The 14821-nt window shown below is 42.7% G+C and overlaps 1 protein-coding gene across 10 annotated transcripts in view; it reads left to right on the forward strand.

Moving 5' to 3' along the window:
- ABCC9 (ATP binding cassette subfamily C member 9) overlaps positions 1-14821 on the forward strand; it is a 133373-nt gene that overhangs the window by 18611 nt on the left and 99941 nt on the right. For all 10 annotated transcript variants that reach the window (XM_089769722.1, XM_075898363.2, XM_006121258.5 and 7 more), the window contains 2 exons: positions 1439-1605; positions 6099-6341. In XM_089769722.1, coding sequence (XP_089625848.1) covers positions 1439-1605; positions 6099-6341 — 410 coding nt within the window. The remainder of the gene's footprint in view (positions 1-1438; positions 1606-6098; positions 6342-14821) is intronic.

Here is a 14821-nt window from a genome sequence, read left to right on the forward strand (position 1 = left end):
CCTGTGATCGGGTGGAGCCTGGGAAGAAGGGGTGGGGCTGGAGGTGGGGTTGGGAGATTGCCTCCTCCAGCCCTACTTCCACCCACTTCCTCGTACTTTCAATAGATCTCAGGCCAGGTCAGTTGACAACCATTACACTGCATCCTTTATAGGTGGCAGTGAGGTTGCTCAGAGTGAAGATGACTTCCATCTCCCATTGTTTGCAGCTGGACTGAAGTCAGGCCACTCTCCAGGCTGCCAGTTGTTTGCCATGTTCAGGAGCAGCCTGAGGTGGGCAACAGCAGCTGGTGCCCCAGGCAGAATGCGCGGTCAGCGCCCCCGCCTACACGGCCATCAATACGGTGACGTAATCATCGGGTGCCCTGAGCGCCCTGTGACGTCATCATTGGGCGCTGTTGAAGGCGGTGCCCTAGGCGACGGCCGAGTTGGCCTATAGTCACGGGCTGCCCCTGACCATGTTTGTTCTAGTCAGGAGACTCTGAAAGAAATCTCACAGCTCTGAGTCTCAGAGCCCAGTCAACTGATGTGGTCTCGTGTTATGGGGCTAAGATAGCAATGTAATGGTTCCCATTTGGGTTGGTTCTGATACACGCTGTGTGGATTAAAGATCCCAAGCTCCAGCCTAAGTGGGAATGTCTACACTGCTATTTTTAGCACCGTACCATGAACATCACACACAAACCTGCATTTGTAAATTGGGCTCTGAAACTTGCAGCCATGGTTTTTTGGTTTTGTTTTTTTCATTTTTTCATAGTGTTAAAATAAAGGAATTAGGTAGGTATTGCTGGAGACTGCCTCGGGGTTGTACATCCAACATTCCCTGTTGTTTTACAGTCTGAACTGACTACTCACACAGACTGAGGGGCAGATTATCAGTTAAACTTTACAGGCCACATTTTCACAAATGTCCTTTAAACGCACATCTGCAATTTTGTTCTCTTATGGTTCCATGCCCAAAAGGGACACTGTGTATTTGTTACGCTAGATATTTTTTATTTTACTCAAAGGAAATAACACTTAATTTTACTCAAAGAAAAATTTCCCTGACCTGAAATAGGTCTATTCAGCTGGATCTCTGTGCCTATGTGAAGCCACACAGAATTCAGGTTGGCTCTGACTGGATGCAGGGATCTGCCCAAGCAGATCCAATTGCAAAATCAGGGTCAAAGAAAGAAAAAAATGTGTCTGTGTAGGGCAAATTTCTTGCTTTGAAAGACCTTCCATCTTGAAAAGCCACACAACCCTGACCCTTACGTAGGGAGGGTAACAACCCATGAAACTGCTAGATTGGCCCATGGTAACTACAGCTGCACAGATGCAACACTCGCACAGTAATCTTAATTTGAGTGGCTTGATATAGATGTGACACTTTTGCGAGACTGGTGTGGTTAAAACATACTTTCTTAAATGGATGTGGGTATGCTTGTTTGTTTCACAGCTCTCTTTCTTTACTGGATAATGGCATTTGTCACAAAAACCATCAAGCTCATCAGATACTGCGAGGATGGAGTGCCGCTCTCTCAACTGCGCTTCTGCATCACAGGAATCATGGTCATTCTCTATGGGCTGCTGATGGCTGTGGAGATCAACGTCATTCGAGTGAGGGTATGTGTTCATTTACCAGGCTTTGACAGGACAGACATCAGGGGTATTTGGAACAAACATCCTGCTCACATGGCCCAGTTGCCAGAATTAACCTCCTCTCCAGCTGAGCCCATATTTAACTTGAAGTATATTAGTAGTTCCACCAAAGTCAGTGGGGCCACTCACATGATGACAATTAAACATGCTTGCTGGATCAGAAACAAAATACAGGACTATGTAGCACTTTAAAGACTAACAAGATGGTTTATTAGGTGATGAGCTTTCGTAGGCCAGACCCACTTCCGCAGATCAAATAGTGGAAGAAAATAGTCACAACCATATATACCAAAGGATACAATTTTAAAAAAATTGAACACATATGAAAAGGACAAATCACATTTCAGAACAGAAGGGGAATGGGGGGGGGGGTGAAGTGTCTGTGAGCTAATGGTATTAGAGGTGGGGAAAAGGTAAATGTCTGTGAGCTAATGGCATTAGAGGTGATAATTGGGGAAGCTATCTTTGTAATGGGTAAGATAGTTGGCGCCTTTGTTGAGACCGACACATAGAGTGTCGAATTTTAGAATGAATGACAGTTCAGAGGATTCCCATTCGAGTGCAGATTTAATATGCTTTTGAAGTAGAATGCAGGTACTTAAGTCATTGAGACAGTGTCCTTTCTGGTTGAAATGGCAAGAAACTGGTTTTTCTTTGTGGTCCTGTCTAATATCTGTTTTGTGTGCATTGATTCTTTGGCGAAGCGTCTGAGACGTTTGTCCAATGTACAAAGCAGACGGACACTGTCGGCACATGATAACATAAATTATATTTCTGGATGCGCAGGAATATGTATTCTTGATCTTATAACTCACTTGGTTAGGTCCAATAATGGTATCAGCAGACTAACACGGCTACATTTCTATCACTTTGCTGGATCAGGACCTTAGTGTCAGTAAGGAATTGTCCTCTCACCGTGGTGTTTTATTCTCCTTCTTCTGGTTCATTGGTTGGAATTTAGAGAGGTAATTGTATTGGGAACCGCTTGTTCTTTTCTCCACTTATTGTTTTTACTTTGTTTCTTCATATCTCTAACGCATTGGAAAGGTAAGATGGCAGTGCTTTCAAATAGAAAAGGTGGGTGAAGTAGTGTCTTTTATTGGTCCAACTTCTGCTGGTGGGAGAGACAAGTTTTCAAGCTTACAGAGAATTCCTCTTCAGGAAGAGTGATTTTTCAGGGCAAAGGAAGCTGAGCTCTGTATTATGAGGGGAATGAGTAACTTCCCACAAATCCTCTTCTCTGGTTGAGTAATGGGGCCTTAGGAGACCCTTCATAAATGCATTTGTGGGACAGGATTTTTCTATATTTTGCTTTCAGAGTGCAAGGAAGTGGGGTGAGGATGCACAATTAAAGGAAATTATCACATGGATGTCTGTAACACACACTAGAGCACTTTCTTGCAGCCCTGGAGCAGGCCTGATGATGGGAGGGAGGCAAAGGGAACAGTTGCTTTGGGGCCTGACAATTCAAAAGGGCCCTAGGGCTCCTGGTGACCACCACTACTACTGTGGATGGTGGCCAGAGCCACAGGCCCTTTAAATCACTGCTGGAGCCACACATGGTGTGCTCCATGCGGCTCTGAGGGCTGGGGTCACCACAGTCGGGATGGAATGGAGAGCTGACTGCACCCTGGTACCACACCTTCTGGGTGCATGGCGCCACCCCCCCTCCCTTACCCAGGGTCTCGTGAAGACTGTCAGCATCCCTGCACTGGAGGGTCCTGGTACAGCCACCTTTAAAGCTGTGCGATTTCAGTGTCCAGCAAAACTATCTGGTGTAACTACTTAATTTGTCTCTTTCTGAGCTGCATACAATTAGGTGTGTCTAGACTACATGGCTCCGTCTACAGAGCCAAGTAGATAAGTTTACTAGACATAGGAAAATGAAGCGGCGATTTAAATAATCGCCACTTCATTTACATCAAAATGGCTGCTGCGCTGTGCCAATCAGCTGTTTGGTGGCACAGCATGGTAGTATGGACGCACCGTGGTCAACAAGGGAAGCTCTTGTCGACTGCTCCGTTATGCCTCGTGAAATGAGGTTTACCAGAGCGGTTGACAAAGGCTTCCCTTTTCGACCGCAGAGCATCCAGACTACTGCGCTGTGCCGCCAAATAGCTGATCGGCACAGCATGGTGGCCATTTTGATATAAATGATATGGCAATTATTTAAATAACCACTTCATTTTCCTATGTCTAGTAAACTCATCTACATGGCTCCGTCGACGGACTCATGTCGTCTAGACATACCCTTTCATTGTAGGGAAGTAAGACATCTGGTGTCACAAGTGCAGGGATACAAGAAACAATTTTTAAAACTCACTAAAACATACCTTAGCTGGTTTGTCTGTACCTCAGTAGCTTGTACATGATGGTGTTGTATAGGAAAAAGACTTTAAGGGCATTGATTTAGGATGGCTTGCATTTAGGGTGTAAGCTCTTGGAGGCAGGAACTGTCTTTTTACTGTCTCTGTATATTGCCTAGAACAATGGAACCCCAATTCTGAGTTGGGTCTTTGCCATGTGTGACTAATTTGACCATCCCAAACTCATGCCCCTTACGCACCTTAGTTTACATTTAGAAACTTAAATATGTGGTCTGGTTTTCAAAAATAAAAAAACACTTAGGGTACGTCTAGACTACCGCGTTTTGTTGACGGAAGTTTTGTCGACAGATACTGTCGACAAAACTTTCGTCGACAAAGAGCGTCCAGACACATAGAGTTCTGTCGACAAAGCAAGCTGCTTTGTCGACAGAACTCCATAGTCTGGACGCAATGTTACAGGCAATAACACCTTCTGTCGACAGAGTTCTGTCGACAGAAGGTGTTATGCCTCGTAAAATGAGGTATACCAGCGTCGACAAAACTGCTGAGTTCTGTCGACGTTATGTCGACAGAACTCAGCGGTAGTGTAGACGCTGGTATAGTTTTGTTGACAAAAGTCCACTTTTGTCGACAAAACTAGGTAGTCTAGACACACCCTTACTTAGGTGCCTAGATTTCACTGCTGATATAGGAGACAATGTATATACAAACTCACACACTAAATTGGTATTGATACAGCACAGATCGTATCACATCAATACAATATCAAGAGGTAGAGAGGTAAAATATATTTGCTGTATTGTGTATGTGTGTTTATTCTTTTGCGTGTTTATTCTTTTGTATGTATATTCATATAAAGTATAATTTGAAACAGATAATCCAGGCATAGGGTTTTTTTAAATAGACATTTGAATTAGAGGTAGGTCTGAATGTTACAGGTTAGGTCTGTATCCATATTCCAGTTTTCTCAGTGTTGTCAGTTACTGTCAAGACTCACCTGCACAGTAAAATAGTGTACAGAAACCTAGCGTGTGGTTCTGTGTCACACTAGTAAACTGCTTATGACCTGACAGTGTGAATTCTGCTACCCATGTGAAAAGGTGCACAGTGCATTTTGATGTATTTCTGTTTCAAACAAAAGTATATCAAAGCTCACTATGGGTGCATCTACACTGTACCCTTACCTCAAAATAAGCTATGTAATTTGCATATTTTATTTATTGGTAATGTCCAATAGCTTATAAGCATTTTGCATATCTTATTATGAGGTAATTTCAAAGTAGCTTATTTTGAAATTTGATGCTGTTTACACAGCAACAAATTTCAAAATATGGCTCTATTCTGAAACGTCCCTTAACCCTCATGGAATGGGGTTTACAGGGATGTTGGAATAGCAAGCTCATTATATTTTAAAATAACTCCAAAATAGCTTTGTAGTAGATATAGCCTATGGAACCTCTAGGCTACGTCTATACTGGCATGAATTTCCAGAAATGCTTAAAACGGAATAGTTTTCGTTATAAGTATTTCCGGAAAAAGAGCGTCTACATTGGCAGGCTACTTTTCCGGAAAAGCCCTTTTTCCGGAAAAGCATCTGTGGCCAATGTAGACGCGCTTTTTCGGAAAAGAGCCCCGATCGTCATTTTCGCGATCGGGGCTTTTTTCCGGAAAAGACTACTGGGCTGTCTACACTGGCCCTTTTCCGGAACAGTGTTCTGGAATAAGGACTTATGCCCAAGCGGGAGCAGCGTAGCTTTTCCGGAATAGCGGCTGATTTTGTACAGTAGAGCGTCGTTGCTTTTCCGGAAATTCAAGGGCCAGTGTAGACAGCTCGCAGCTTATTCCGGAAAAGCGGCTGATTTTCTGGAATAAGTGGCCCAGTGTAGACACAGCCCTAGTGTGTGGCAGGAGGACTCGCACTGCTAGTTAGTATGTGTCAGACTAATGCCACATAATCACACCCTAATGCAGCACAAGTCACCTTATTCACAAGCCTAAACCAGAGTGGAAATACCTCCAGCCATGGGAAAATTTCAAATGTGTGAATTTACACAATATAGTGTTACTGTAACTAAGAACTGCTGTGAAAGAAAACAATTGCTGAACATAAAATGTTTTTTTTCTCTGCAGAAGTATGTATTTTTTATGAACCCTCAGAAAGTAAAGCCACCCGAAGACCTGCAGGATCTGGGTGTGAGATTTCTTCAGCCATTTGTCAATTTGCTGTCAAAGGCAACTTATTGGTGGATGAATCCGCTTATTATATCGGCTCACAAGAAACCGATTGATCTGAAGGCAATTGGGAAGCTGCCAATAGCAATGCGAGCACTTACAAACTATGTTTGTCTGAAAGAAGCATATGAAGAGCAAAAGGTAAGCTGTGGTATCCATGTTACTATCCAATCTATACACTGTTAATATGGTAACTTCACTTCCATTAGGAAACCCTATTTTTAGGCATTTATGACTTAAATGAATTTGTTCCAAGATGAAACTTGGCTTATAATGTTTCAGTTCAAAACTACTGGGTTTTATTAAGTGAATTCTCAGTTTGGGATATTTGCCAGATTGACAGTTTTGGGAACTGAAGTCTGAGTGGACAAATCATTTGCTAGTTTTCATTTTAGAAGTCAGAGATTTCCCTCTAAGTCTTAAGGGTCCATGAAAGTGTTTTAAATTAAGAGACATCCTCCCCAGTTTCAACTAGAAACACCCTTCTTTACCCTTCTTCTGAACTTCTATAGAGTATGACTGTGCTCTGTGAAATAGCTACTGTCCCTTTCATAGAATCATAGTAATTTTTGACTGGAAGAGATCTCAATACGTCATCTAGTCCAGTCCCCTACCCTGAGGCAAGATTGTATATTAACATTTCCATAGAATATGTGCATAATTGAGTGCATTCTTTACCTGCTAAAAAACTATACCTGTGTTATATAAACTGATTTCAGAATCTTTGGGATAAATTCTGGCTTTTCCATGTAAAGATGCACTGAGAGGAAAGTACAAGGGATACTTTGGACCGAAACTCTTTGCCCAGGGTAGCCTCCCAACGCCACATTCCCAAAGTAGCCTCTACCCTGGCTCAGTCCAAGTTGCACATGCACCTTTCTGCTTGCTCCAAGGCCTAATCATTCTTGCCCACAGATGGGTGTTTCCAGGTGCAGTTAAGACAATTGCGAGCCTCACCAGTTTGTACACATGGGTGCATGCATGTGCATATACAAAGGGGAGAACACACATATCATGTTTTAATCACCTTCCTAAACACACTGGCTGTGTCTACATTGGCATCCCTTTCCGGAAAAGGGATGCTAATGAGACACTTCAGAATTGCAAATCCTCTTCTGCTCTTCTGCTGCTATCCAGCTTGTTCTTGAAATTCCATTCTAAACTGCTGCATTGCATGCCAACTTGTTTACACAGTGGCTGTGTCTACATTGGCATCCCTTTCCGGAAAAGGGATGCTAATGAGACACTTCGGAATTGCAAATCCGCAGGGGATTTAAATATCCCCCGCGGCATTTGCATTTACATGGCTGCCGCTTTTTTCCGGCTCGGGGTTTTTGCCGGAGAAAAGCGCCAGTCTAGACGCGATTTTCCAGAAAAAAAGCCCTTTCAAGTAGAAATAAGGGATCTTCCGGAAAAGGGCTTATTTTCCGGAAAATCACGTCTAGACTGGCGCTTTTCTCCGGCAAAAACTCCGAGCCGGAAAAAAGCGGCAGCCATGTAAATGCAAATGCCGCGGGGGATATTTAAATCCCCTGCAGATTTGCAATTCCGAAGTGTCTCATTAGCATCCCTTTTCCGGAAAGGGATGCCAATGTAGACACAGCCACTGTGTAAACAAGTTGGCATGCAATGCAGCAGTTTAGAATGGAATTTCAAGAACAAGCTGGATAGCAGCAGAAGAGCTGCTCTCCCCTGTAGCAGAAATTGCCTTAAGAAAATATGGATGTTTTCCCTGGGGGATATTATTTAGTACCCTAGCTTATATTTACTATATTTAAGACAGCTTTTCTTTACCAATCTGCATGTATTTGATTAATAATGAGCCAGAGAGCCAAATTCTCTGCTTGTATAAATGGATAAAACTGCACTGCGCCAAGGAATAGTGCCTATTTGTATGAGCTGAAAAAGTTGTCCTTTAGTGCAAGACTTTATAATGGGAACAATTGTGCACATACATTTGTGTGTATTGCAAAGTTGCACCTTCAATGTGCCCTGTGATGTCAGTTTGCCTCTTGTATTCTTTGGCCAAATCTGGCTTTAGGAGTTGCTTTACCATCTCATCTGGGCAAACCACCTTCAAGATTATGACCTCTTCTGAGGCCCATGTTCATGTACTAGTGAAACAGAAATATAGAGACCATTAAATCTTCAGACCCAGTTGGGCTCTACAACCCATTTCTCTACCTCACAGGTGACCCTGTGCTTTACTGAGACACCTAGAATCCTGTGCCACACTCTACCCCGCTGACTCAGTCTGGCACAGTTGTCCACGTTCCCAGGGTTTCAAGTAGGCTTTTATTCCTCGGTCTTTGGGCTCACCTGAGAATCAGACTAGCTGCTTCTTTCCCTCTTTCCCCCCTTTTAAGTCCGTGCTCTGCCTTCCCCAAATGCAATCAGTGAGGCTACTAGCACTCTTGAGTTCCCTCGATCCTTCTGTGCCTATGCGGCATTTACTCCATGCCATGGTGTGCCAGACTGATGTATGCGTATACTTGATAAGCATTCACAAATAAGTATTTGGATGCTGTGTAGTCACTCACATGCCTTACTGGTTATCTGCACTCACAAGCAGCAGATTCTTGGTACACACTGAATATTTGTATTCGTAAGTTATGGATGCACAAATATATGAATAATACATGAGCTTGATTTTTTTTTTAAATTACCAACTTCATTTAGCTTTTCCTCCTCTTGTTTTCCAGAATTGTTTAAAGTGTATATACTGCCTTAGATTCAACCGCTGTCATGCTACTATCAGGCTCCATGACTGGTGCTTCTGCACCCTAAAACTAATTGATCCTCCATGGTTAACATTAAATTACACCCACGTGACGTAATCTGAGAAATAGCTTATGGTGATCCAGTGGCACTTAGTTCAGCTTCTCACCAACAAAGGAAATGTTTTGCTTTTGTGTGGACTTGATTTAGAGAATGGCAGAAGATTTAGGAAACTTCTTCAGGTTAAAATATATCATAGCATGTGATCTAAACAAATATGTTATGTCATTGTTTATGCCAGCATTTTATACTTTACTAGATGCGGTTGGCTGTTAATCTTTCCCAGCTGGTGAGCAGAGTCCCTGAGATATATTGGATTAAGTTGAGCTGCCTCCTTGCTAAAACTGGATATAGCTGAGCTTGTGTGCATTCCAAAACTGTGCTTAATGAAGGAGTCTGTTGTTCCCTGTAGCATTTCATCACACCTTGATGGAAGATACTAAACATAAGGCCAGCAATGTTCCTTGCTGTAAAGTATGTGGCTGTACCTACCCTGGCAAGATTTTGCGCAAAAGTGGCTGCTTTTGCGCAAAATCTTGCCTCCTGTCTACACTGGCCGCGAGTATTTGCGCAAGAACACTGACGTTCTAATGTACAAAATCAGTGCTTCTTGCGCAAATACTCTGACACTCCCGCTCAGGGATAAGCCCTCTTGCGCAAGTATTCTTGTGTAAGAGGCCAGTGTAGACAGGCAATGTTAATTTCTTGCACAAGAAAGCCCAATGGCTAAAATGGCCATTGGAGCTTTCTTACGCAAGAGAGCATCTACACTGGCATGGATGCTTTTGCGCAAAAGCACATACCAGTGTAGACGCTCTCTTGTGCAAATACTTTTAATGGAAAAACTTTTCCGTTAAAAGTATTTGCTCAAAACCATGGCAGTGTAGATGCAGCCTGTGTGAATTACACAGCTACCTGAATCTTTATTTCTATTCTTTCAAGACAGGAATTAAAACCAGCCATGACTTACTCTGTCTAAGCACAAAACTAGAGAGCTGATGCAGATTGAGTTTTAAATGCCCATTCCCTGAAAATCTCAGCCTCACAACACATTTCTCAAACATTACAGGAGAAGAGACTTTTGGAGCCTCACTGACCATTAGGTTTTTCCAGTTTTACACTGAACTCCATAGAATTACACCAGTGTAAAACTGCAGTGACACAATGATGACCAGGTCTGTGAACTTCAAGTGGAGTGTTTTCTTATTCCCATTGAGATCAGTGGGCCAATTCTTGAGGTCCTTACTCAATATTTACTCAGATAAAATTCTCATTGAGTCCTGTATTGGGGAATTTTGCCTAATTAAACACCGGAGCAGTTATTCTTTATGAAGAATTTGCATTCACAAACGTAGTCCCTTTTTGCGTTCACAAATTAGCCTTATTTTTAATGAATTTATTAACCGCTTGAGACTATTCAATAAATAGTTTGCTCAAACATATTTCTGGCCATGGGAAATTCACCACAGTTGCTATGAGTACTTATTCTTTGTAATTCAATATTTGAGTTGTGTAGCTGGTCACCTAAATCACATAGCATTATTTTTCGTGATTCTAAAATTTCCGAAGTAACTGGATGATATGTTACTAAAAAAGCTAACAATACCAAGTTGTGGCTCTGGCTGCATCCTGTGTGAATACGCAGCAGTTGTCTAAATTCATAAATATTGTGAAGAGGTAGATGCTAATTTTCCTACCAGCCTGTTTGTAAATTCAGTCTTTCAGCGTAGATGATGCACAAATGGGAAGAATTTATTTTTTAATCTACTATGAAAATATGTAAAAAATATTTGTGTGATTCACTATAGAAAAATAGGAATAGTAGGATTCTGCTTTGTAAATGGCTTTGTTCTGTTGATTAAAAGAGTTAATAGAGAATTAGATATTATTATCATTTCATGAAGTTAAATTAAACATTAGACATAGATTATATAAATTAGAACTGGTTGAAATTCAGAATTTCCATTCTAGGAAAAATTCTGACATTTTGGGAAAAATAATTGTTCTGAATCAGAACAAAATTAAAATTTTGAAATTTTCCAATAAATGAAATTTCCAGCTTTTTTGTTTGGTAACTGGAATGTTTAGTGTCAATATTGAATGCTTTATTTTATTATTTTTATTTTTTATTTTTTGTTTTAATTGTATGTGAAATTTGTATATTTTACTAGAAGATTTACCTGACATTGTCCGGGTGCTTGTGGGGGCTCTCAGGACAGAGTATGGTGGGTGCTGGAGTCAGGGCAGGAGGTGGAGGGTACAGGAGTCAGTCCAGGGGATTGGGTTTGGGTGAGTCAGGGTTGAGACTTTGGCCACTAGCTTGCCCAGCCAGCAGATCCCGGGGGTCAGACAGAGTAATGAGGGCCATGCTTGCTACCCACCCACCTCCACCCCCCGTGGTCTTTCTGAAGTATAACTGTCCCTTTTATCAGAGCCCTATCTTTCTGTCTGATGTGGAACAATCATATTCCAAGCATGGCACAACCAAAGCCTTATCTTGCTTTTCAATTATGATAAGAGGAAGCTGCATAGCAGATTTGGTGGTCCTAGCTCTTGCCGTTTAGGAGGAGCTCTTGAACAAATGGACTCATAGATGAACGGATGGACACACAATTCTAAAATAGTGTATGATGTTATATTGTATTATATTATATTATCCCACAATGAATGTTGTCATAATTGACACTTCAGTAGAATATTTATATTCTGATGAATAAATATTTTCTGATATAAATATTTTTCTGAAAATTTTTGAACAGATTCAGTATAGACAGTCACACAAGCATGTATTTTGTAACCTTTCTGGTTAGCATGATATTTAATCTGAAATACACTGTCTTATAACTGTGCTTAAAACTACATGTTTTGTTAGTCTAAAGTGCTTCCAGACCTTTTATTGTTTTTTAAGTTTATCCTGTACAGACTAACTCAGCTACCCCCGGACGCTTAAAAGATAAAGTATTCCACGTCAAATTCCAGCCCTAGATACTACAAGATAAGCAGTGATGCACATCGTACATCTTGTATTAGAATTATGTTTGTATGGCCCTGTATATCCCCTGGTGAGTCCTCCCAGCTACTATTAGTGTCAGTGGGGATTTCAGTGTAGATCAAGAATAGCCTACTCCATAATGCTGAAATGCAACCAAAATCTCACAGCCACCTTTTTGATCTGAGATTCTCTGTGTGGTAATTCATTGTCACATACCTTAACAAAATTTTGCTACTGTTCCTTTTGTACATATAATCAATTTTTTCAAGCAATGCATGCCTCCTGTATAACACAGTCCATGATGAAGACATAGGGTATGTCTACACTACCCTGCTAGTTCGAACTAGCGGGGTAATGTATGCATACCGAACTTGCTAATGAAGCCCGGGATTTGAATTTCCCGGGCTTCATTAGCATAAAGCCGGCGCCGCCATTTTTAAAAGCCGGCTTGTTCGAACCCCGTGCCGCGCGGCTACACGCGGCACGGGGTTCGAACAAGCCGGCTTTTAAAAATGGCGGCGCCGGCTTTATGCTAATGAAGCCCGGGAAATTCAAATCCCGGGCTTCATTAGCAAGTTCGGTATGCATACATTACCCCCCTAGTTCGAACTAGGGGGGTAGTGTAGACATACCCATAGGGATTAAGTTAGAATCATTCCCTCAGCAAAAAGCATTTACAACTGGCCTTTTTCATTTGCACTTAAAATTTTTTGAATAGAGGTGCAGACAGACCCCTTTAGAAATCTTAGACTAAGTCTGAGGACCCCTAATGTCCCAAACAGCATGTTAATCAGCTACATAAATTAACATAAAGTAATTCATCCATTAAGCAGTTTATCACAGATTTTAAAGAGACATAAACAATGAAATTATTTCACCCAAGATTCATCTAAATTTTAATATTCATTTTTGATCTCTGAATCAACAGCTATAGTGACAGGCAGGAACTGTTCGTTTACACAGTTAGCAGCTATCAATAAACACACACAATTAGTATTATTTTTAACTTCTAAGAACATAGATTTGCATTTCAAAGTTCTAGCATATCTAGCATTGAATGGATCTAATTAACATGTACTGAATTTTCTAACATGTATTAGTTAGCCTGCAGATGCTTAGCACTTTCTCGCCATGGGTCATACTTAGAATAGGATTTGTTGCAATTATATAAGCAGATAACAGTACAGTGGGTGACATGACTTCATAAGTAGACCCAAGAATTCTACATCAAATCTAGCCACTGAGTGATCTTCCAAGGTAGCCCAATACAGAGGGCAGTCCAATGATGGAGGTGTTTGTAAGGGCTCCCTAGTCAGCATGTGGGGCACTGCTGACTCTCTAGAGTGCCCACAAATCCGTGAGGCACACCTTGGCCTCACCATTGGCCAAGCGACAGTTTATAAGGCCCAGCCCTGGATCAGGGCAGGTGGACAGACAAGGGGTTAACACAAAGAGTTCAATAGTTCACAGTTTAAGGTGCAGCCCTGGGTCAGAGTGACAAGTGTCTATTACCAGTTGTTCAGCAGTTAAAGCTCCAGCTGGGTTCCAGCAGGGCAGGGGTCGAGTCTCCTCACTCCAGGAGAGCCAACAAGCGCAGAGGGTTTTGCCTCACAGGGGGAATCTGCTACCCAAAGGGAGGGGTGAAAGGGAGGGATGCAGGCCCACACACTTCACTGCGTCCCAGCCCAGGGCCCTAATAGTGGCGGCCTTGCAGCCACTAAGTTGGTGGGGATCCAGGCCGTTACACGCCAATGAGATTGAGGGTCAGCAGCGGTCCAGGCCACAAAGCGGCGGATGTAGGGCAGGGCGAGTGAGGCGGCTGCTCCAGGCCCTGTGTTTCAAGAGGCCCAGCGCATGCGCTGTGGCACCATGGTGCATGCGTCATGTCAAAGAGGGGCCCCGCGAAATTGTGCTGCCCTGGGCCCCGCAAAATCCTCATCCACCCCTGAGGCCACAATGCACTGCCCACCCAACCCTCATGTCCTCAGCTGCCCTCAGGTCGGTTATCCCTGGGCCGCTTTCCAACCCCCTTTCAGGCCTACCAGATTCTGGCGATGCTGTGGGAGCGAGGGCCAGGCGTCTGCTCAGCTTGGCTGGCCGGCTCTGACTGAGCCCGTGGCTTTTATAGTCCTAGACCCGCCCTCTGGCTTCCTGTGGGTGGGACTAGATGCAGCTGGACCTGCCCACAAAGGAGTCATAGAGGGTGCTTCCTCTTCCGGGTCAGTAGGCGGCCATGTTGCTGTCCCAGGCTCACTACAGTGTCAAAGGTAGGAATAATCTAAGCAAGTTCCATGCTTAGGAGGAAAAATCAGGGGCATTATTTAAAATAGCAACAACAACAAAAACAAACAAAAAATATTAAAACTTGTAACTGTGCATATATGAATAAATATTTTTCTATTGCTGTTATCCTTCTCTGTGTTCAACACATTTCCCTTTCCCCCCACTGCTTGTTACCCTAGCTCATTGTGTCACCTAGGAAGTTAGATTATAAGGAGTCTAGTCCCACAATAGAATCCTCACAAACAGCCTCCTGTCCGATGAGGAGTACCATTCACTTCAATGGGCTCTGCAAAGTCCCTGGACTTCAGTACATTTTTCATGGGCTCAGAGATACTCTCGGATAGACCTGCGAGAAAGATTGGTCCTAAGGGCAGGTCTTCACTCGCTGCATTGGAGATTGATGTCCACCTGTCCCTCTGTGCTCCCGACATGGGTTGCCCACTAGCTGCACCACAATATCCATCGCCCATACTACTGGGACCTACTTACCATGGCTGGAACAGCAAGCTGGTTCATCAGATAGCTAAGAATTCTGGTTATGTTCTAGCTTGCAACTGAGTGTATGTGA

This window comes from Pelodiscus sinensis, chromosome 1, assembly GCF_052426305.1.
Source record: "Pelodiscus sinensis isolate ZL-2025 chromosome 1, ASM5242630v1, whole genome shotgun sequence".
NCBI classification, from domain to species: Eukaryota; Metazoa; Chordata; order Testudines; family Trionychidae; genus Pelodiscus; species Pelodiscus sinensis.